This window comes from Peromyscus eremicus, chromosome 7, assembly GCF_949786415.1.
Source record: "Peromyscus eremicus chromosome 7, PerEre_H2_v1, whole genome shotgun sequence".
NCBI lineage: Eukaryota > Metazoa > Chordata > Mammalia > Rodentia > Cricetidae > Peromyscus > Peromyscus eremicus.
In genome coordinates this window covers 52,524,713-52,546,349 of record NC_081422.1, presented here as the reverse complement: position 1 = coordinate 52,546,349, position 21,637 = coordinate 52,524,713, and the positions used below count along the sequence as shown (strand labels likewise).

The window sequence follows — 21,637 nt, the reverse complement described above, 5'->3', positions numbered from 1 at the left end:
AATACCAACCTGGAGTAGAAATTCCAGCCTCTCAACCTTGGACTAGACTCCTTAGTGCTGACTGGTGAAGGGGGAGTCACTCTCATTGCTCAATTATTTATTAAGCACCTACTGAGTGCCTGGTCATGGACCACAGAGGAGCAGAAGCATCTCTTTGCTTTCCTCCAACATGCACTCCAGAACCTTTCCTTCCAAAGGAAAGGACAATGTGAGAGAAGATTGTCTGGGCTCCTGTCCCAGGTCTGCCACTTAAAGCTGTGTGCCCATACGAGGCCACTTTACTCCAGACCTCCATTGCTCCCTAGCAAAGGCAAAACAAGACACCTCTGGACAGGCTCCAGTGTGGTGATGGGTAAAGTGCAGGCACACGGGAAGAACTCAGCGTGTGTAGCTCCCATCCCTACTCCTTCCCCAAGGCCTTGGCATTCACCTTCCTGCCAAGCAACTCTTCAACTATGGTGCCAGAGATCATTATCCTCCCCCCCCCCCCCCCGAGCTCCAGGACTACAGAAGGGGCATCAGGGCAGACAGGAAAGCAAAGACCCCAAGAGACCTTGGAGGTAGCCCTAGATCTGTCTTCTGGAGCATCTGCCAGGCCCCTAGCCCTCTAACCACTTAGAACCCAGGCCTCCTTATCATATCTTCACCAAGAGTGCAGGCGGGCAGTAGTCCTTGCGAGGGCAATGAAATATTCAAACGGAAAAGGGGAGATTTATTGGCTGATCTTCTTGGAAGGGCTCCCAGGGACCATGAGCTTTAATTACAGCTGGAGTCCCAGTGGTGCAATGATAAGCAAGTGTCCACACAGGGCTGGATTTATGGCCAGGCTCTGCCCCTTAGACATTCTCCTTCTTGTGTATCTTCTGTCTCCATCCTGTCTTCACCCCGTGCAGTCTGAGAAAGCCGATGACGCCATGGCCAACACCCGCCTCTATGCCACCGTGGTTCGGAAGGGCAGCTTACTACCCCAGTACATTGGCTGTGACCATACAGCTCTGGAGGTACCAGCACTGGGGGACTGGGGGACTGTGGGGACAGGTGGAGCCACTGACTGCCTCTGAATGGCCTAAGAGGATGGAGCAGAGGTGTTTGGGGAAGAAATCAAAAAGGGCAAAGGCCTCTCTAACTTAGCCACAGTGGGGCCAGCGAGATGGCCCAGTGGGTAAAGTGTTTACTGTGCAACCCTGCTGGCCTGAATTCAATCCCTGAAATACACACAGAGAACTGACTCCACAAGGTTGTCCTATGGCCTACACACACACACACACACACACACACACATACACACACACACACAGAACTGACTCCGCAAGGTTGTCCTATGGCCTACACACACACACACACACACACACACACACACACACACCACACACACACACATACACACAGAGAACTGACTCCGCAAGGTTGTCCTACGGCCTACACACACACACACACACACACACACACACACACACACACGCATGTGCACACACCATGGCACAAGCACACCTCCCCCACACAAACATACCATACACACACACAATAAGAATAAATTTTAAAAAATATTAAAAACATCATCAAAATAGTCGAGTTTGTGAAGACAATCCTTGACTGGGACAAAAGTGCCCTGGTCTCTCCTTCCTATATTACCCTTGGATGGAAGAAGAAGGGACTGAGTGACAGCTATGTTCCTCATGTGCATTTCAGGGAGCAACACAGGCTCCCTCGGATTTTGCACTTTCTAGGAGCAAGGAAAAGTCCATCTTCCATACCATGGTCCAGCCCCTGGCTGTGTTCAGTCCTTTTCTTCCCTGTTGGGGTTATGACCCATGACCTAGGGCCTAAGACTCCCAGACAAGCCTGTCATCTCCCTCAAGTTTGGCTGGTCTACTGCTTGAGCATTTACAACCTCATTCACTCACTCATTCTCCCAACAGCTATTTATACAGCCTCGTCCACTGGGCAGACCAAGCATGGGCCATACCATGATCTTCCACCTTTCAGCCCAAGGACAGCTTTGGGAGGAATGATAGATGCTGGAGGCAGCCGTGGCCCAGGCACCTGGGCCCTGAGCTTTTCCCTAGGCAACAGATTCACATCCACAAATGCCTGTGTGTGATCCACAGGGCTCTGACTCTAGCCTTCTCCTACCCCAGCAGACCTGATCTGATCCCTTGCCATGGGGCACCATGGGGCACCATGAGCCTGGTAGGGCAATAGCTGATCTCTAGTCCCACGTCACATCTGGGGACCCTGAGACCCATGTGAGTCTGATATAAGAGCACAGAGATCCTAAACAACCTCTCTGCTTCCCCCACAATCACCCCTTGGGTGTCAGCTGGTTTCTCCTCCCTCTCTTCCATCTGGCCCCTTTCTAGAACAGCCAGTCACTCCAACATATGGAACAAGAAAAAGTAAAGTCAAGATTGCTGTGCTGTCCACAAGCTTCATCCAGGGAAGGGGTCACATCCCCAGGACTGTGGACCTGGCCCACCCCTGCGTCAGTCTTCTGACTTGTCTAATAGAGTCTGAGCTCCCCTGACCCCAGCAGCCCACTCACCCATACCCCGCTCAGCACAGACCTTCCTCCCGAGTATGTCACAAGTACAGCCACAGGAGCACCTGTCTATTACTGATGGTAGACCAGGAGACACAGTGAGAAAAGAAATTGCTTCAGCTACTCACCAGGCTGTCACGAGCAGGTGTGGTACAGCTGTCTCATTCACACCTGGCCAGAGTCAGCACACAACAGGTGTAAATCGCCCATCCCCTACAGACACGCCTAGACCATTACCTTCAGCCTTCATACCTGTTGGAGTTCTTGTGAGCCATAGAGCATGACAGCTCTCCACTGACATCAGAGGCTCACTGGGAGGCCCCACTGAGAGCCAAAAGGCACTAAGAACGATTTAAATGCTTATCAGTTCACACCTGTGTGGACTCAGCAGCAGCAGCCCAGCAGAGATGGGCCCAGACAGAAAGGCCTTAGGGGATAGTCAGGAAGTGAGGGAGATATCCAGAGCAAGCCCCACCCCTGGACTTCTTTTCCCACGGGATGTCAGAGCTAGAAGACCCAGACTTTCAGTGCACAGGTTGGGAAACTGAGGCCTAAAGAGGGGCTGAGTCTAGCCCAGGTTTCCCAGCTGGGGCAGACCCAGCGAGGGAATGACCCTCCCTCCCCCCAGCTGTGTCCAGGGACCCTGCCCTTCCTGCCTTTTTTCCTTAGGACCTAGCTATCATTTGAGGCCAGTTTAACCCCACCCTCCCTAAGGCCACCGTGTCTCTCCCACTCTGTCCCCGGGACTCTCTATTCTTCTATCCTTCTCCTTAACACTCAGAAGCATAGAAGCGCCTCTCCATCATTCTCCCTTTCCCTCTTTAATGCCACAAACATTGTTGATCACCCCCCCCCCATGCCAGGTTCTGTGTTAAAAGCGGGGAATACAACGGTGAACGGGATGCGTGTTTCTGCACATGCCAGTCATACCAATTAGAAAGTAAACAAGAGCTGAGAAGCTCCAATTCTGATGATTGATGGCTACAGAGGAGGAATGCAGAGACCAAGAAAATGGCCTTCTTTAGTGACTAGAAGGGAACCAGGGATGGTGTCACAGAACCTAGAGGAGGAGAAGCAGCTGTCGGGATAAATTGGCAGAGGATGGGGGTGGGGAGGCCCAGGGTCAGGAACTGGTATGTGCTAAAGCAGAAGCAAGAACGTGTTAGGAGAGAAAAAGACCACAGCAGAAAGAGGGGTCTGGGAGATGGCAGGGGGTGTGGGCAGAGGAGCAGACAGGCCAACACCTACAGCCTTTGGCAACACGGCAAGACTGTGAAATGAGGGCTGCCGGGACGATGCTGACGCCGAGGCTTGCCTTCTCAACCACCGCTTGCTGGGAAAAGCCCTGCGGTGAACAGCCACCAGGACTGTTCAAATCAAAAAGTGCCCCGTCCGACCTCTGACGCTGGACTGGGAAACTCAGCACAATTAGAGAAACCATCCCTGGGCTAAGTGTCCTCACTTTACAGCGTGTCCTCTCATACCACAGTCTAATCAGAGAACCTACTCTTGTAACCCGGGAGGACCCGTGACCAGAGTTTTGCCCCGGTAATTGTCTGGACCTCCTCTCAGGCCTAGACTCGTGCGTATACACCTTGTCTCTCAGGGCAGCTGAATTCCAGGAATGCTCCTAGGAAACCAGGGGCACTTGCCTCAGTCAGACCCAGAGGGTGACTTCCTGAAGTAGAGAAGCCTTGAGCAGAGCAAGAAGCAAGGGAAGCAGGGACAGGGAGGAGCAGGTCCCAGGGATGGGTAGAGGCATGATGATCATGTGATCATGGCAGGTGTAGGGATGGGAGAGATGCCAGAGGTAGGGTGGGAGGGGGGCTGGCTGTGGCTCAGGAAGGGACACAAGCCATGGGCCTTCACCTGCCTCCTCTTCTCTTCTCCAGGTCTTCCTTCGGGGAATCAACGAGCCCCTGGTCAACAGCCCCAACCCCATGGTGGTAATCGCTCGGGTGGTTCCCAGCTACACGGAGTTTAAGTAAGTGGGTACAGGTTAGGAGGGCAGGGAGGGCAGAGATCGATCTGGGATGGGGAAAACTTCCGCTCCCCTAAGTTCCCTCTAAGCTCCCCACACACCTTGACCTGAGGCTCTAGTGAGCTTTCCATAGCAGACTGTCTTTCTCTTCCAGAAGATCCTGAGCCCTGGAAAGGGAAAATAGGGTTCTCTCCTGAGATTTCCAAGCATGTAGGGCCAAACAGCAGGAAGGAGCTGGTGTTAAGGAGCCCAAGAGAGGCCCCTTTCCCTGACCAGGGGCACCTATGCCCCCTCAGACAAGCCTCCCATCCCAAGCTCACCACCCCATGGCCCCCTTTCCCTGTCAGGTTCAAGGTTCCAAGGTTCCTGCTGCGGCTGGTCCCCAAAGTAGATGACCTAAAGCCGTCTTGGAACATTAGTCCTATCTGGGAGTGTCCTCTCTCAGCCTCCTGGAGGCATCTGCCCCAGTCCCAACTTGTCCCCCACTGTTTCCAGACCTCCTTTAGAGTCAGTCCTCAGGAAAGGATTCAGGATAGTTTAAACACTGAAGGATAAAGAGAGGGCTGTTCTTCAGGCAATGTGTGCTCTGTGACAGCACATGTCTCGAAGTTGGCTGTTGCCTGTCACTGCCCAAGCTGACCTCCTGACTCATCTATGGCTCTGAGGAGTTTTTATACCCCAGAAGCCCCACTTTCCTATTGGAGGTGTGCAGATTATGAATGTCCTGCTGCAGTGATAATATACCAATGGGCCCAACCTGCACGCATGTGTGCACATTACCCCACAGGCTCTTTACCCCTTAAGCACAAGCTAGGATTCCCACAAGTCAGGAGGAATTCAGATAAAGACCTTCAAAGATGAGGTGGGGAAGGCGAGGCCCATTTTAAAGATGGTAAAGGTGACTTCCTCTGATACAGCCAAGGTCACCTCAAGTCACTGCTAAGGGAGCCTGAGAGCTACAGCTGTCATCTCCTGACCAAGACCAGCCTTCCCAAGGCTTGGGCCAGAGACCACCAGCGTGATTGTTACAAGGTCCTGGCTTAAATGAGATGGCTCCCTGTACTCTCCCCTACACCTCAACCCAGAATCCAGCTGTGAGTCCCAGCTGCCAGGCTGGCCACAGGTCAGAACGTGCCAACTCCTGTCTCCTTGCCTCTCCAGGGCCAGCCAGGCCAGGCGGGACCCTGCCTCTGTGGGGCTGCCCCTCACCCAGCTTTCTGTCCCTATCTCATCACCAATGAACTTCGATGTGCCTCGGGTTAGTCAGAACGGGTGTCCTCAGGTATGGCTCCTTCCCAACCACACCCCTCACTGGAGTATACTAGAAACAGACCCATTCATTCATCATGACATCAGCTGGCAGCTCAGCTGACTACTGAAAGGCATTTGCTACATCTCACTGCTGCCCAGAATCCACTCCTGTGTGCTACACAGAACCTGCCCTCGGGACTCCCAGAGATACTAAACATCCGCCCAGATCATGTCTAATCTAGTAACAAGCCAGCAGGGACTATCAGAGCTGTGACAAGCAGAGAAGAGGAGACACAAAGGACAAATAGTATGGATTCCACCTGCCATGGGGCACCTCAGATTAACAGCCATAGGGACAAGATCTAGAATAGTGTTATCAAGGGCTGGGGAGATGAGAGAGCAGGAAGCTACTACTGACTTGCAGGCATGAAACACTTGGGATGATGTGTGGATGTGCATGTTTGTATGTGCACATGTGTGCAGGTGTGTGTGTGTGTGTGTGTGTGTGTGTGTGTGTGTGTGTGTGTAGAACAGAGGTCAGTGTCCAATGTTTTCCACTTTATTGTTTTCGTATTTTTGAGATTTGGGGGGATGTGTGCTCACATGCCACAGAACAAGTATGGAAGTCAGGAGATCAACTTATAGGACCGTTCTCTCTTTCCACCGTGTGGGTCCCAAGGGCCGAGCTCAGGTCATCAGTCTTGGCAGCAGGCACCTTTACCCACTGAACCATCTTGCCAGCCCTTATTTTTTGAGATAGCGTGTCTCACTGAATCTGGCGCTCACTGACTCAGCTAGACTGGCTGGCCAGCAAGTCCCAGGGACCCTCCTGTCTCTACCTCTCCGTGCTGGGATTCCAGGGGCTCATCACCTTGCCTGCTTTTTTATGTGTGCTGAGAACAGAGCTCAGCTCTCTAGCAGATCTTTAAAGGATTGGCCATTTTCTCAACCCCTGTAATACATTTTTAATTAGAGAAGAGGAATGTTGATGTCTGGATGGTTAGGAAAGGCGAGTCTTGACCTTCCACCTTGTTTTTGAGACAGGGTCTCCTTATAGGCTCTCCATCTGCCTGCCTTGCCCTCCCAGCCCTGGTGAAATAGGCATGTGCCACTATGCCACCCTAGTCATCACTTTTTAGGGGTTTTTTCCCTTTTAATTCATTCTTATTGTACGTATATACATCATATACGGAGGGGGCATCTGTACCACAGCACACATGTAGAGGTCAGAGGACAGCTTTGTGGAACTGGCTTCGTTTAGGTTCCAGAGATCAAACTCAGGTGGCAAGCCTTGACCGAAGTCTCTAGCACTGAGCCATTTCACCAGTGCATTGGTCTTGATGTTTTGCTATGAAAGGGTTGGTCCAGGGCAGTGAAAACACCTGAATCATATAGTACATGGTATAACCCAAGGGGTAGTGCATGTTGGAAATGGGCAGGAAGGCATATGTTTAAATATGCTGTAGAAACAGGTCATGGCTGGGCCCAGGAAACGGCCAGATTGACCTCCTACAGACTGCATGTCACTGGGAGCTTGCTGTACATGATGGGGGAGGCTTGGAAGACAGGGTGTTCTTGGAAGTCCCTCCTGTCATCTGCCCACTAAAATTAGAACAAGACACTCTGTTGGAGCCCCGGCTTTCATTTAAAGGCAGGCCTTTAAAGAAGGCTCAGACACAGGCAGGGAAGGGTGGGATAAAGGGGAATCATGGGGAACAGCTTCAAAACCAAACCAATCCTCAGCCTGATTTCCCCAGAGTCATCTCACACATGGCCCTGCATTTGCACGGGAAATTATGAACCAATCAGCAGCCGTCCCAAGGGGCAGGAGGTACTGCTTGCTTTAATGAGTGAGCCTCTCCAGGTCTGACCAGTGGCTATCTCCACTGCCTAACTCCACATGAATGGGGGAGGCACTCCTCACGACAGACCTCCCCAGCACTTTTCTCAACATGTGGGCCTCAAGGCCAGAGCTCAGCAATAACGAGACACTTGCTAAAGGTTACCCAGTATGGCGGCAGCTGGATGAGGCGTAAAGCTGCATGTAGCCTGTGCAGAGATGCCCAGGGGCCAGCAGGGAAAACAAGAGAGGAACAGGTTGGGAAGTGAAGGGAATCTGGTCAGGAACCCTGAGCGTAAAGAGCACACAGTTCCCTGCCCTGCCCCTCCTGAGCCTCATCTCTCAACTTTACAGTTGATGGAATGGGGACTGAACCAGATAATTTCTAAGTCTGGTCCCCTTTGACATCTTGGAGCACTGTGAGTTTCCCACAAACTCTTGGGCAGAGCCTACTACACCTAGCAGACCTAGGTTGGCATCTGTAGTTTGTTAGCTGTGTGACCTTCGACAAACTATATGATTCCTCCAGACCTATTGACTCCTACCTGACTAGGCTGTTAGAATGAAAAGGCTAACCCAGGCTAAGAGTCCCTTCCGTCCCTTGCAGAGCTTCACACTCTTTATGATAAATACACCGCCTGAGGCCAGCCTTATCATTGCACCTGATGTCTGTGGTGAACCCCACAGAAACCCCAACTCAGATGGACCTATCCACTGCCATACATCACAAGTAGTCTCAGCATTAGATGCTACAGGGTGATCACCCTTAAGGCCATGACCTCTAACACCTAGCAACGACCATTTGGGCAACTAACTGCTCCTGGAAGCAAAATGTCCTAGGTTTCCGGCCCAGATACGATCGATCAAAGGCTAGTAAAGAGCCAGGTTTTTATGAGAAACTAGCAACTAACCCCTCCCACTAAGTTTCCCACCAACCTTCCTTCTCATTGGCCAGAATCAGGTCACAAGCACTTCCTTGAGCCAATCACGGAGGAGGGTGTGGTTCTGGCTTGCTGATAGCCTAAACCAGCAGGTGTGAAGAAAGGAGCCACCTGGATAAGAGGGCTCTCTACTTTTTGGCTGTGAGGCAAGGAGGACAGAATGTACCAGGCCACCCCAGTCTGTTCCACTCTTCCCCCTGGTGAGGACAGCAAAACCTGAGCTCTGATCAGTCAAGGGATGGATTAAACATGTCTGGTTGGACGTAGATTTGGATGCTGGACCCACCTGCTTGCTCCTACAGCTCTCACAACCTGCAGAATTGGGGCAGAACTCCCAAGAACGAAACAAATGGATGGAAAGAGTCGCCTGTGCCCGTCATCTCTCCCTGTCCCATCCCCACAGCCAGTCTTCCCAAGCTCTCTGTCTTTCCCATCACCCTGGACTCACTCAAGTCCTGGCTGCCTTTCTTGCCTAGGCCATTGCAGCAGCCTTCCCGTTCCAGCCTTGCTAATTTGTTCTCTGAGAAGCAAGTAAGGCATGCTCTGCCCTGAACCACAGGCTTCCCTTGGACCCTTCGACCCTCTCACACACGGGACCAAGCCCCCGTTAGCTATGTGCTGTTCATCCAGACACAGACCTCATCGCTCCAGTTCTCACCCAGCCTCAGGGAAGACTCACCGTTCTCCGCATCTGTCCTCTCTCCCCTCCAACCTTGACCTCAACCCTCAGCTCTTCCCTGCCCCAGATAAGAGGAGTGGCTTTCTCCTCACATATCCTAATTGCTACCACAATAACTTGCTCAGGCTTCAGCATGATGGAGGAGTGGGTGGGTTTTACTCACATGCATGTATATGCTCCATACTCTTGGAAGATAAGCTCTAGGAAGGGATGGAGTGTGTCTCTAGCTCTCCCATCATCCCTGCAGTACCCTACATACAAGTGTCTGTCTGTCGTGATGTCCCAGGCAACATTTACTAAATTAAGTCAAACTGAACTTTTGCATACTAGAAAAATATCCATTGTCCCTTTCAACCTTGCAAAAGGCTTTCAAAGTGTGAAGCACAAGGCATTTGAGGGGAAAAAAAAAAAACTCGGTCCCAGAGAGGGGAAGGGACTCACTGATCCAAACAATAAGCTTAAAGTGGTCCCTGGGCCCTGAGCCAAGGGTCCTAGCTTGTTGGAAGGCCCAGCCAGCCCCAGCCGCCAGCAGCTCTTGCTCTCAGCATGATTCCACTGTGCCTGGGCAGAAGAGACAGCAGTGTGTGAGGCTGAGAGTGAGGGTGAGTCCAGAGGAAACAGGAGGAGGAGGAAGGGACAAGGGCCCATGGAATGGAGGCTCTGTCCCCAGGGAAGGCAGGTCTGCCTCAGTGGCAGAGGGTTAATGGCTTTTCTGAAGATCACAGCTGAGGGTTAATCATATTCCTTAATTCCGAAGTCCACCCTAGCCTTTCCCATCAGCATCTTCAGGCCGTGTCTACCCTACGCCCACCCCACCCCCTCACCTCTGCACAGCATGCCGACCAGCCACAGCACAGGGCTGATATCTTCACAGGGCTGATAATAGATTGTTATTTAACCTTGAGTCCCACACACACTCGTTTTTGTATGAGAGAGGGAGAAAGAGAGAGAATATGTAGGACTCACCCTCCCAAATTCTAGGTATGAAAGGCTTTCTCCTGGGGGACTTACTCTGGGAACCCATTCAGGGATAAGGCTGTCCCTCATTGGGTAGGCAGCCACTTACCACCTCTTGCCGTGTAGACTCCATTTCGATCTGTTAATAAGTCCCACAGCAGACAGCTAGTATCCATTAAATAACCCTTTCCCAGGATAGGGGCAACAAATGAGGCCCCAGTAAACCAAGTCACAGTCCCTCCTCCCTGGCCTGGCAGCTGGTCCAGACAATGTGGATACCCTCCTCTGATACCCAGGATATGGGAGGGTCATAGTGTGGGGATCAATCCTGAGAGATCAATACCAAGCTCTGCAGAACTCACAACTGGCTTCTGGGGCCTAGAGTGCTCACCAGGTGGCAATCCCCGAGCTTCCACCATGATGTCTTAGGGATGTGCCTATGACTCCAGCGCTATCCTAGTGTTCATCTGTCCCTGAGATGACCACAAACAAGGAAAGATTCAGCCAAGCCTTGGGCAAGACTCCTGAGGACCAGAGCAAGCCCATTAAGTGTGACAGGTGTGAGGGCCCCACCCAATCAGGAGGAGTAGGCCCCTCTCCATCTAGCCTCAGTAGCTCCTGGAGTGTTTGTGCTGACCTTTTCCTGTGATTGCTAATCCCCTCAGGGGAGCAGGAGGTAGGACCACTGCCACTGTGGCCGACAGCCCCTGACAGGGCAGAGGCAAGGCAGACCATGCTGAGACCATTCAGGGATTCGTGCTAAGAGTTATAGGCTATTTTCCCACCTTCCTATTTATGTGGATTTTCCATGAATCCCCCCACCCCCTTCCGAGGTCCTTCACATGGCTGAGCTGTGTGCCACCTCCACAATCTGTTGCTTGGTCGTTTTCCCACCTAGAAGTCCCTTTCCTCTTCTTTCACCTTGTCACATCTTCCTTCAGAGCCTCCTCTAGGCCTGCTTCCTTTGAGGGTTTTGGACCACCCAGTCTCCCTTATCTGGGCGTTGGTCAATGCTGTCACATTTCATCTTCCAAGCCATCCCCATGTGTGTGCTCCAGCTGCTGCCTGACAGTGCCTTCAAGTCACCTGAGTCCCCAACGGCCTGAAGCCAGATAAAACCAGCTTCTGGAATCTGAAGACCTGTGTGGCCTTCTGAACGGGGCTGGGGTAACTTGTATGGAATAGAAAGGGGCTGTGAATGTTGGTACAACATTGCGAAAAACACTACACACATCGAGCCAGTACCTTAGAGCATGAAAAGAATTTCACTGAGCAGCATTTTAGCTATTTGTACTGAGAAAATAGTCTGGGATACAGAGGTATGTGGTAAAGAGCATCCAGCACAGTGTTGTCAGGGGGGAAAGTCAGAAAATGGGAGAGCAAAATGCCTCAATGGGTTAAGGCATTTGCTGCCACACTTGACAATATGAGTTTGATTAGCCAAAACCTACCATATAATGGAAGAAGAGGGCTGATTCAAGCAAGTTGTTCTTCAACCTCTGCATATGTGTTGTGGCACACACGCACAAATTAAAAACTTTTTTAAAAAAAAGGAAAAATCAGGTCAGTTGGACATGGCAACGCAACTTCTGGGGAAGGTGGGCTCTATTTTGATTTTTAAGAGGGTCTTACATAATCCAGGCTAGCCTCAAACTTGCTACATAGCTGAGGTGTTCTCCAACTTTTATATAGCCCAAGTTGTCCTGAATCCTCCTGCCTCTACCTCTCAAGTGTTGGGATTATCAGTCTATGCCATCACATGTAGAATATCTTGAAGTTACTAAAGTCACAAGTAATGAGAGTTTCTTGAGACTGTGGTTGTGCTTACATTTTGATTGTAAGTGGAAAAGGGCAGAGTGGCAATTATACGTACAAAATATGCACAGAAAAATGGGAATACAGTGGTACTGAGTGGCTGTCTTTTGTTTTTCCAGTACAGGGTTTCTCTGTGTTGCCCTGTAGACAGGCTATCCTCAAATTCTGAGATCTGCCTGCTTCTGCCTCCCAAGTGCTGGGATTAAAGGCTTACACCACCACTGCCCAGCTTGAGTGGTTGTCTGAATGTAAGAATATAGGAGTTTTCCCTTCCTTTTATTTACTATTTCTTGACTTTCTATAATTGGGACAAACACTTGTGGCATGTAAGGGATATATATACAACCAAATCTGGAAGAAGGTATAACCCTACACCTGCTCCCACATTCTTCCAGCTGTCCAAACCTGGGGGACCCCCAGAGCAGCCCTTATGGAACCAGTCCTTCCTCTTCCAAGGCCGAGATGGAGCCACCAGTTTCTCAGATGACACAGCCCTGGTGCTAGAGTATTACCCTTCTGCCTCAAGTAAGTGCCCAGTGACCCATGGGGCAGAATTCATCAGGAGAGTTCTATTAAGGGATGTTTGGGCCACCTGCCAATGCCTCTTGTAAGGACTGCCTAAGGACCTCCAGGAGCCAGGAAGCCCCCAGTACAGGCAGAAGAATAGAAGAAGGTCTAGTTTAAATCCATGGCCATAGGGCAGCTGCAGAGCACAGGAAATGGGGGCCTGTCCCTGCCTGGACATCATTAACGTCCATCAGTGAGAAGAGAGTGTACTGGAGAATGGTGGAGGGACCAGCTGATCCCAAGTCTGGATCCCATAATCTAAATTAAGACACACACACACACACACACACACACACACACACACACACACACACCAGAGGACAGAGACAGGGCCATCCCGAAAAATAACTATGGATATAGAATCTGCTTAGAGCTCACTCTAAGCTGATAAATCTCTGAAGAAACAAAGAGGCAGTGTATGTGTGTAAGGGAACAGGAGGCGGGGAACAAGGGGCATTGAGAGCCTAGAGAGCTGCATGTCCAACACCGAGGATGGAGCCCAGGGAATGCCTACAAACCCATCCAAGAATCTGGGAGGCAGGAACAGGAAGTTGTTAACAGGAGCTTCAGTTGGTCCTTCCTCCCACAGTGAAAAGCAGTGAACCATGGACCCTCAAGCAGCCCCTGGGTGTCTCCGTGCTACCACTAAAATCTCGTCTCTACCACAAGATGTTGACAGGAAAAGACTTGAAAGGGCTGTGTGTGGAACGGCTCCCCATCACGGTAAGTCCCTACCATTAGTTGGTCCCCCACATGGTATCACCCTACTCCTGCCCATGGCCACATCTATAGAAGGTAATATGGATTCTTTGAGTGTGCGGTGGGTGGGGGGCATCAAGAAGGGTTTCTCTCTGTAGCCCTGGCTACCCTGGAGCTTGCTCTGTTGACCAGGCTGGCCTTGAACTCAGATCTTCCTGCCTTTACCTCCAGAGTGCTGGGATTAAAGACATGTGCCACCACCACCCAGGTGAATGTGGCTTCTTAACAGCCTCTGTCGGGGTGCCCACTAGGGAAGCCTGTAGGTGTGAGGAACACCAAAGACTGGTCTTACCTGGGAGTGCTTGAGAGACAAGCCAGGGTGAGCCCCTGGAAAGCAAACCTGGGGTCCCAGGGAGTAACGGCAAGGCTTTCCCAGAGTTGAGCCCAAGGCTTCCCTTACCCCATCTTCCTATGAGACCTGGGACAGAATACAACCTCTCGAGACCTCATTCTCATCTCTGTCCACATGTCCAGGACACAATAAGCAGAGGGGTATACTCAGGCTCTGGGGGCAGACTGACGGAGCTCAAATTCTGGTTTCACCACTTGCCAGCTCACATGTGACCGTATTCCCTTCCGTAGGAAAAATAGTAGCATCCATGCCTTACTTTCCTTGTCTATAATACACACGCACATAAACACACACACACACACACAGAGAGAGAGAGAGAGAGAGAGAGAGAGAGAGAGAGAGAGAGAGAGAGAGAGAGAGAGAGGAGAGAGAGAGAGAGAAGCATGCTTGCTCACAGGGTTGCTATGGGATTCAGTCAGGAAATACATAAAGCACTTAGAATAGATTCTCAGTGTCAGGCCTGGTGGTGCAGGCCTGTAAATCTTGGCTACCCCAGAAGCTGAGGTGGGAGGATGAAAACTTTGATGCTTGTCTGGGCTACAGAATGACTTTGAGACCAGTGTGAGGAACTTATCTCAAAATAAAAACAAACAAACAAACAAAAACAAACAAGGCTTGGGATGTAGCTTTAGTGGAAGAGCACTTGCCTAGTATGCGAGTTTGCAAGAGGCCAAAGGTTCAATCCTCACTGGAAAAAAAATAGCTTTATCATTACTGTTTTTATCACACACACACACACACACATGTGCACACACACACGCACATGCACACGCACACACACGTATATATAGATACATATATGTGTATATGTATATGTGACATCTCTGGCCTCAAACTTGCTATGTAGCCAATGATGACTTGGAGCTCTTGATCCTCCTGTCTCCGCTTACCAAGTGCTGGGACGACAGGCATGTGCCACCACACCCAGCATCATTGTCTATTTCTGTGCCACCATTTCCCTAAATACTTCTGACATAACAGCAAACAGGAACTTCTGCTCTGCCAGAAGACGAGCGTGGAGGTGCCAGTCAGGTGTTGAACGGAGTGCGAAGGGCCGAGTGGAGGCGTTGCTGGAACAGAGGCAGAAGGCCAGCTCTGGCATCCCTCCCACACTCCTTTGTACCCTCCTTCTTCCCGGAGGAGTCAGAACAAGAGCTGGACCTGAGAGGTCTTGCCTGCACTGGCCTGGCCATGTAGACTCACTGCCCCTTCTCTTCCCTAGGACACCCACCTAAAAACCATCAGTGGAGAGCCCCCCACAGTGAATCTCTCCTTCCAACTTCTTTCCTCTGAGGTAAGAGTGGGGGCCTGGAAGGGTCAGACGTGTGTCAGCTCCCATAACCCCCAAGTGAGCGACAACATCCTTCTCAGGGGCTGACTCTCAGGGTCTGGGGCCAGGGAGAAGGAAGAGTCTGCTGGTTTAGTTGGGAAGTTCTGAGGAGGTCTGAGGCCCCAGGAAGTCAGGCAGAGTGCTGGGATTAGGAAGAGGTAAGAACAAAGGGCCACAAAGGCCCAGGAGTCTACCTCTGCCCCAACCTAACCTAACCCACACCTGCTTAACTGGGGGTCAGAGTTCTGTGAAGATGACAGGGATGATTTCAGGGGTGCAGGCAGGACCAAGTTCCTTGTGGTGTAGGACTGGTGGCCCAGATTCCTTGCTGGCTGCTAGCCAGGGTGCTCTCAGCTCCTGGAGACCGCCCACATGCCTTCTTACCATGGTCCCTGTACTGTGATGCCAGCAGGCACAGCTAGTCCCCAGCACACTTTGAAATTCTGACTTTCGCTTCTGTCAGCATCCAGAGAAGACTCTGTGCTTTTAAAAGAACTGGATCATCATCGTGTCTCAGGGTCTGCTGTGTCATACACCCAACAGAATCATGGAAGTGGTGACTCTCTATTTGGCAATTCTAAATATTAAGGTGGAGGGGCTTGGGGACCCATTTTGGGAGCCTGCTTGCCACGGCAGAGTCGGTCCGAGTGGAAAGGTTACCAGGCAAGCCCTGCCTGGGGGATGGCCACTGGTCCTCTAGCCGCTTCCACTTAGGCTGACTCCAGCTTTGACGCTGGTCATGGATCTAGTGTTCCTGAAAGCCACTCACTGAAACCTCTCCACTTCCCTCTCTGGTACTAGGGTGTGGCCAATCTGACCCCGAACCCAGGAAATGTTCAAGAGCTGATTAAGGGCTAATCTACTCTTGTTAGCTTCTCAGGACAGGAAAAAAATCCAGCAGCTATAAGGAAGTTCAGAGCCTTATGTCCTTAGCCATGAAGAACATGGGCATTCCACAGTGTGCGGTATGAGGAGAAGATCTGGGATGATGACAGCACAAAAGGCCCCGTGTGGTGTTCACCATCATCCCCTCCAGATCCCTCTAACCCCTGTTCATGGCACCCACACCTGTACTCACCACTAAATCAAACGTGAAAATAAGAAAACCCATTGAGAGACGCCACAGAGACCCAGGACCGCTGAGCTGGCTCAAGCCTGACAGCTTGAGTTGGATCCCCAGACCTTATATAAATGTGGGGAGAACTGATGCCACAAAGTTGTGCTCTGACCTTTATGTGCGCGCACACACACACACACACACACACACACACACACACACACTGATAACAACACACACGTGCGTCATATATCAAAACTAAAATTTTTAATTAAGTTTTTTTTTAATCCTAAGAAAGGAGAAGTGGGGAAATGTGACATCTTTCCCAAGAGCATCCCAGGCTGCTGGGGCCGTCTCAGGGTCTAGGATCTGTCAATAGTCACTGCTAGTCTCTTGTCATCTCCCTCTGCCTCCTGCCTTGCCCCAAGACACATGCACTCTGCAACCAGAAGAAGGAGAGAGAGCTAGGTATCCCTGGCTAGGAGAATGATGGGGACAGACAGGCAACAGGCAGGTGGGTAGGACATGTCCCCTGTTGCCCAGAGGCTGGGCACAAAGGTCTCCAGTGATGAATTATTCACTGGAACTGCGCTAAGTGCAGAATTAATCCCTTTCCTTCCAGCTGGCGGCCTCACTAAATTATCCCTCCAAGTCATGCGGGAAAACGCTGCCGAATTCATTTAGCTGCTGAGTGTTTTGATCTGGGCCTTGTGATTTTAGCTTCCCCTTTCCTTAGCCCCCTTCCCCTGGAGGTGGGGGGGGAGCCTTTTAGTAATGGATTTCTAAGAAGAAAGGAAAAGAAAAGAGACCAAGATTAGGTGTGCACCAGAAAAAAAAAAATTGTACTAGCAGAAATGCAGACCCAGCAGCCAAGAATTTGTACACAGAGGTTCTACACACGTCTACACGCTCACACAAAGACAGTCACATATGCACAGATATGCATGTACACACACCTCTTCAATGTTGCATGCATTTAATGCATAAGTACACATACACCCACAGATGTAAATGACAGACATTTTCACACCTGTGTTGACACACACATAATCTCTCTGTAGCTCAGCTGTTCCTTGGTAACTCCATCTGAGAACTGGCCAATAAGTGACTCACTTTGACTCTACAATGTTGAAGATCAATTTAGGGAAGTGACTGTGGTAATGCTGGTGTGAGTGGACTCATTATCAGGTCCTTGCAGCAACGACAGCCATCTCTATGCTATACAGATATAAGGAGTATATGACATCTGTCATGCTATACAGATCTAAGGAGAATTTCCTACATGCCAGACACTGGGCAGGTGAAGAATTTCACCATGTGACCTTGTGGATTGAAGTGAGGGCATGTCCTGGGGCTATAAAGCCCATGTTCCTCATTTTTAATTCAACTAATCTTGAACATGACCCTCACCTAGTATAGAAACTAACTCTTTTGCCATCGTCCCACTAAGGGTTAAAAGAAGAGTGTTGAGAATTGGTGAAGGGGTCAGGTGGTACTTCAGGTAAATCTAAAAGGGTCCTCTCCCTGTATCCCCATCATCATCTTTACACACCTGCAAACAATATGCATCAACCCTTATGTGCTAGGGTTAAGGGACAGTACATTGAGCAAGACCAAGACAAAAGAAAAAGTCCTTCCCTTTATAGACATCAGGGGATGGAGACTAGAATGAACACATAGGTTCATGAGTAGATACTGGTTAGTGGCATACAACCTGATGACCCTTGAGATGATAAAATCCAGAGTCCCTGGAAAGGCTACTTGTCATCCCTGAGTAAACAATCTGAGTGAAGTTGGAGATTAGCTACTACGAGAGGCCAGGATCCTTCCATCTTGATGTTCCACCTTAGAGGAGACTTCAGCTTTGTGGCCCATGATATGCTTCTCCACGTGCAGTTTATGGGCTAGTGATGGCAGAATCAGAACAAGGACCACCCATTAATTCCTCCTAGCACAGCCTGAAAGCTCCAAGAGTCACCACCAGGAACAAAGTGCCAGAGTCCTGTGTGCATTCCAGCTGCCCTAGAAGGGCTTGAGGTGGTAGGTGTCTTGGGACACCTGGCCAACACAACTGACAAGTCCATCCTTGGGTAACTCCTTGCACATGGCCAGGAGGGGCATAGAGAGGAAGTGCTCCCAACCTGAGGGCTGAAGGTTCAGCACAAGCTGGTCTATTCCTTGGACACTTGGCAAGCTCAGTCTGCCATACCCACAGTTTCTGTACCACCCACTCTCGGAGCTCAGGGACAAGAGTGTGCTGGGATGTCCAAAAGGAGACAGCAGAGGTCTCCCTCAACAAATCCACCTAGACAAGAATGTCCTCAGCCACATCCAGCACCATAGTCATCCTATCCTCTCTCCTGCTTTGACATGACAGAACGTTCACTCTCCTTAGCAGCAGCCCCTCCCCATGACACAGCTATGACTCTGAGAGACAGAAACTTCCCTCACACTGAGATCCCCTGTTTCTGGGGTCTCCCCTTGTCCCATGCTCCCAGCTCTGCCCTCTGAGGCTGTAGCACACCCCAGCAAGCCGCCCGCATGGATGGCATCATCAGCCAGCAGGCATGCTGGCAGATTGATCAGCTAACACAGCCTGTCGGCTCAGTGATTGGCAAGCATTATCTCTAGTTTGGGATATTATGCTTCAGAGGGGATTGTCAGTGGCGGGGGTGTGGGGTTGTGGTTACCCTGATGTATTGCTTCTCTGTGGGCGTTTGCTGCCTCTGGTGATCTGTCTGAAGCTGGAGTTGTGTGTGTAGGAGAGTGCCTGAGCAAAACATGCAGGTCCGTTAACTAGAATCCATGCACCGGGTCCTCTTTTCCACGAAGTTAGAAAGGTAGACTTTGGAGGACATAGACACTAAGAATCCATGAGCCCTTGGCCACTCCACAGACAGACAGGAATCGACCTTTGACCTCCTGCCTTCTCCCTTTGATCTCAGCCTTTTCTCTTTGAAGAGGGGTATGTGTTGTTTTTCACCCCCAAAAGGCTTTGCTTCTCCAAGCGAGGCAGCCCTGCCTTCTTTTAATAATCCCACCACATCCTGGGTGCCCTCCAGCTTGTAGGCAGCCTCTTTGAAGAGCAGCCCAAGATGAGCAGATCTCCCTCACCTGACCCTGGCATGCACACAGTAGGTGTTCACTGGGCCCATTCTCGCCTCTGCAGGAAATGCACCTCCCTGGAAGTGAGGCAGGACAGGACCACATAAACACCTTGATCTTAGGGACATTTCCCCCTCTTAGGGTTAGGATTCAAGATTCAGTGGCTGACCAGGGTCGAGGAACATCGGGCAGGCAGAGATCAGGCTTCTCATGTGTGTGGCCACCCCTGCTCAGCCTGCAACATCCAAGGATGTGGGGAAGACTTGGAGCCCATTGGATGCCTGGAATCTCATACAAAGAGGTGCATTTGAGGCCCTGCTCTGAGACAGGTGGCAGACACAGTCCCATTGGCCCTCCACTCCCTTTCCCTCTCCCTGGAAGTGTGGTAGGGCAACAGTTGAGGCCACAAAAGGGCCTCCTGGTGCCTTCATTACAAAGTCCTCTCTGGCTACCAGCCCAGAGTGAAGTCAGCCAGGTGACCAGAGAGACAGGGCAGAGGACAAGTATAATCAGACAGGCCTTGGATGATTTTTTTTGAAAGCCCCATGTGATTGCTTTGGGTTGGTCCTTAGAGAAATCTTGACCCAAAACTGCCTCCATCTCCCCACCAAACTCATCTTCTTGGACAGCCAGTATCCAGGGTCCCAAGGCTCTCTCTTCTGTTAGCCTGTCCTTTGGAAGATTCTATTCCCACCCTCAAGGAGTCCAGCTCTGAAAACACCATCATAGGAGGAGGGGGGCAGAGAAGGAACACTTCCCCTTGCAGCATTTCACAATAGTCCTGGCTGCCTTCCCCGATGTCCCCCTGTGCTCTCTGTCCTTACTCAGGCCAGACGGCAGGAGACAGAAAGCTCTGTCCTGCCCCTCTCTTTCACAGCATCCTTCCCTCACTGGCTCAGGTCCAATCTCGAGGTCCAGGTGCAGGGGATAAAAGAAAGCCTCAGTTTCCCCAGGGCCACCCTGGCCCTTGGGTCGCAGGTGCAAGGTCACAAGGGCAGGGCTCATCACCCTTCTTCCAAGCTTCCCACCTGCTTTTCATATCTCTGGAGTTGCCTTCATGGGTGCGGCATGCTCTGAGGACAACGTGGACACCACAGTCTCTTGTCTCCCACGTCACTCTTCCCATACAGCCTACCTCAGAGAGGAGGGAGTCTAGTACTTCTTCCTACACACACACACACACACACACACACACACACACGTACACACACACACACACACACACACACACACACACACACACACGGTTCTATAGACTCTACTGGCTTGCTTCTTGTGGCAGGAGCTCCCTCACTTCCTGACAGGAGCCCTCTCTGGTCTCTATAGCTCCTTGGAAGCCTCTTCCTACCTCTCTGTGTTCCCTCCCACTGGTCTGCCTTCTCCTTCCCCAGCCCATCTCCAGGGAACTCAGCTCCCATGTTCACATCAAGCCTCCCGGCATCTGCAAATTTTGGTGTTGCTTTCCTATTTTTGAAACACTGAGTGTCTCAGTGTGTATCCCAGGCTGCCTCAAATTCATGATCCTACTGCTTCAGCTTTCTGAGGGCTGGGATTACATGCATGCATCTGCCACAACAGTTTATTTACCCTCCCAGCCTGAAGCAGCCCTCCCCCGTGATGGGCCCTTCACACACTTCACTTCTGACTCCTGTTTATCAAATCTTGACCACTCTTCTCTTAAAATGTCCTCCAAGACAGTGAAGCGCCATTGGCAGTACTGGGTGGCACAAGGCCACCTTTGCTTAACACATGCTCTCCTTTCGTGCAGCTGGAGGCTGCTAGTTTGAATCCTTCCCAGGCAGTGAGGGCCACTGAAGTCCAGGCTATGGCACCTGAGCAGGACAGCCCACCCTCACCTGGAGCTTCTGCTCTTTCATGCTTAGACGTGCTAAAATATGCTTGTGGTACCTCACCTTCATCTCAGCTCATTTTCTAGGCTTAAGGTCACCCTAGATGTTGATTTTATGACATACTGAAAGTCCTCCCTGTCCGCTACCTCAGGGTCCAAGTCGCCAATGACACACACAGTGCACGTCTTCAGACCTGGGTTGGGATTTTCTCTGAGCTTTCCTTTTCTCATCTGTAATGGGAGTTGTAATCCTGCGTTCTCAGAAAGGTAACGGTTGCTGAGGAGAGAGCTGGGGCCTGTGCTGAGGCCCAGAACAGGATCCTGCAAGCCCTCAGGAAGGGAGCTCTCAGCACTGTGCACCAGAGCTGCTGACAAGCATACCGAGTTGAGAGATGGGGGCAGGGCATTGGGATAAGGGAACACCAGAACCCCACTAATCCATCACTCAGCACCTGCCCCTCCTGACAGCTGCTCTCTGCTCATGCGGACATCAAAAAGCCTTGTCAAGGGCTGAAGATAAGCATCACCAGCCCCTCATTTGTTTTCACAGCAATTTCCGCCATACATTGTGTGTGTGTGTGTGTGTGTGTGTGTGTGTGTGTGTGTGTGTGTGTG

The 21,637-nt window shown here is 51.0% G+C and overlaps 1 protein-coding gene across 5 annotated transcripts in view; it reads left to right on the top strand.

Annotated features, from left to right (window-relative positions):
• Positions 1 to 21,637, top strand: part of Ccdc33 (coiled-coil domain containing 33) — a 101,919-nt gene that overhangs the window by 43,305 nt on the left and 36,977 nt on the right. For 4 of the 5 annotated variants that reach the window (XM_059267993.1, XM_059267991.1, XM_059267992.1 and 1 more), the window contains exons 5-10: positions 894 to 1,001; positions 4,432 to 4,523; positions 5,682 to 5,802; positions 12,399 to 12,528; positions 13,160 to 13,293; positions 14,904 to 14,975. In XM_059267993.1, the coding sequence (XP_059123976.1) occupies positions 894 to 1,001; positions 4,432 to 4,523; positions 5,682 to 5,802; positions 12,399 to 12,528; positions 13,160 to 13,293; positions 14,904 to 14,975 (657 nt within the window). The remainder of the gene's footprint in view (positions 1 to 893; positions 1,002 to 4,431; positions 4,524 to 5,681; positions 5,803 to 12,398; positions 12,529 to 13,159; positions 13,294 to 14,903; positions 14,976 to 21,637) is intronic. The other variant, XM_059267989.1, reaches the window with a different exon arrangement.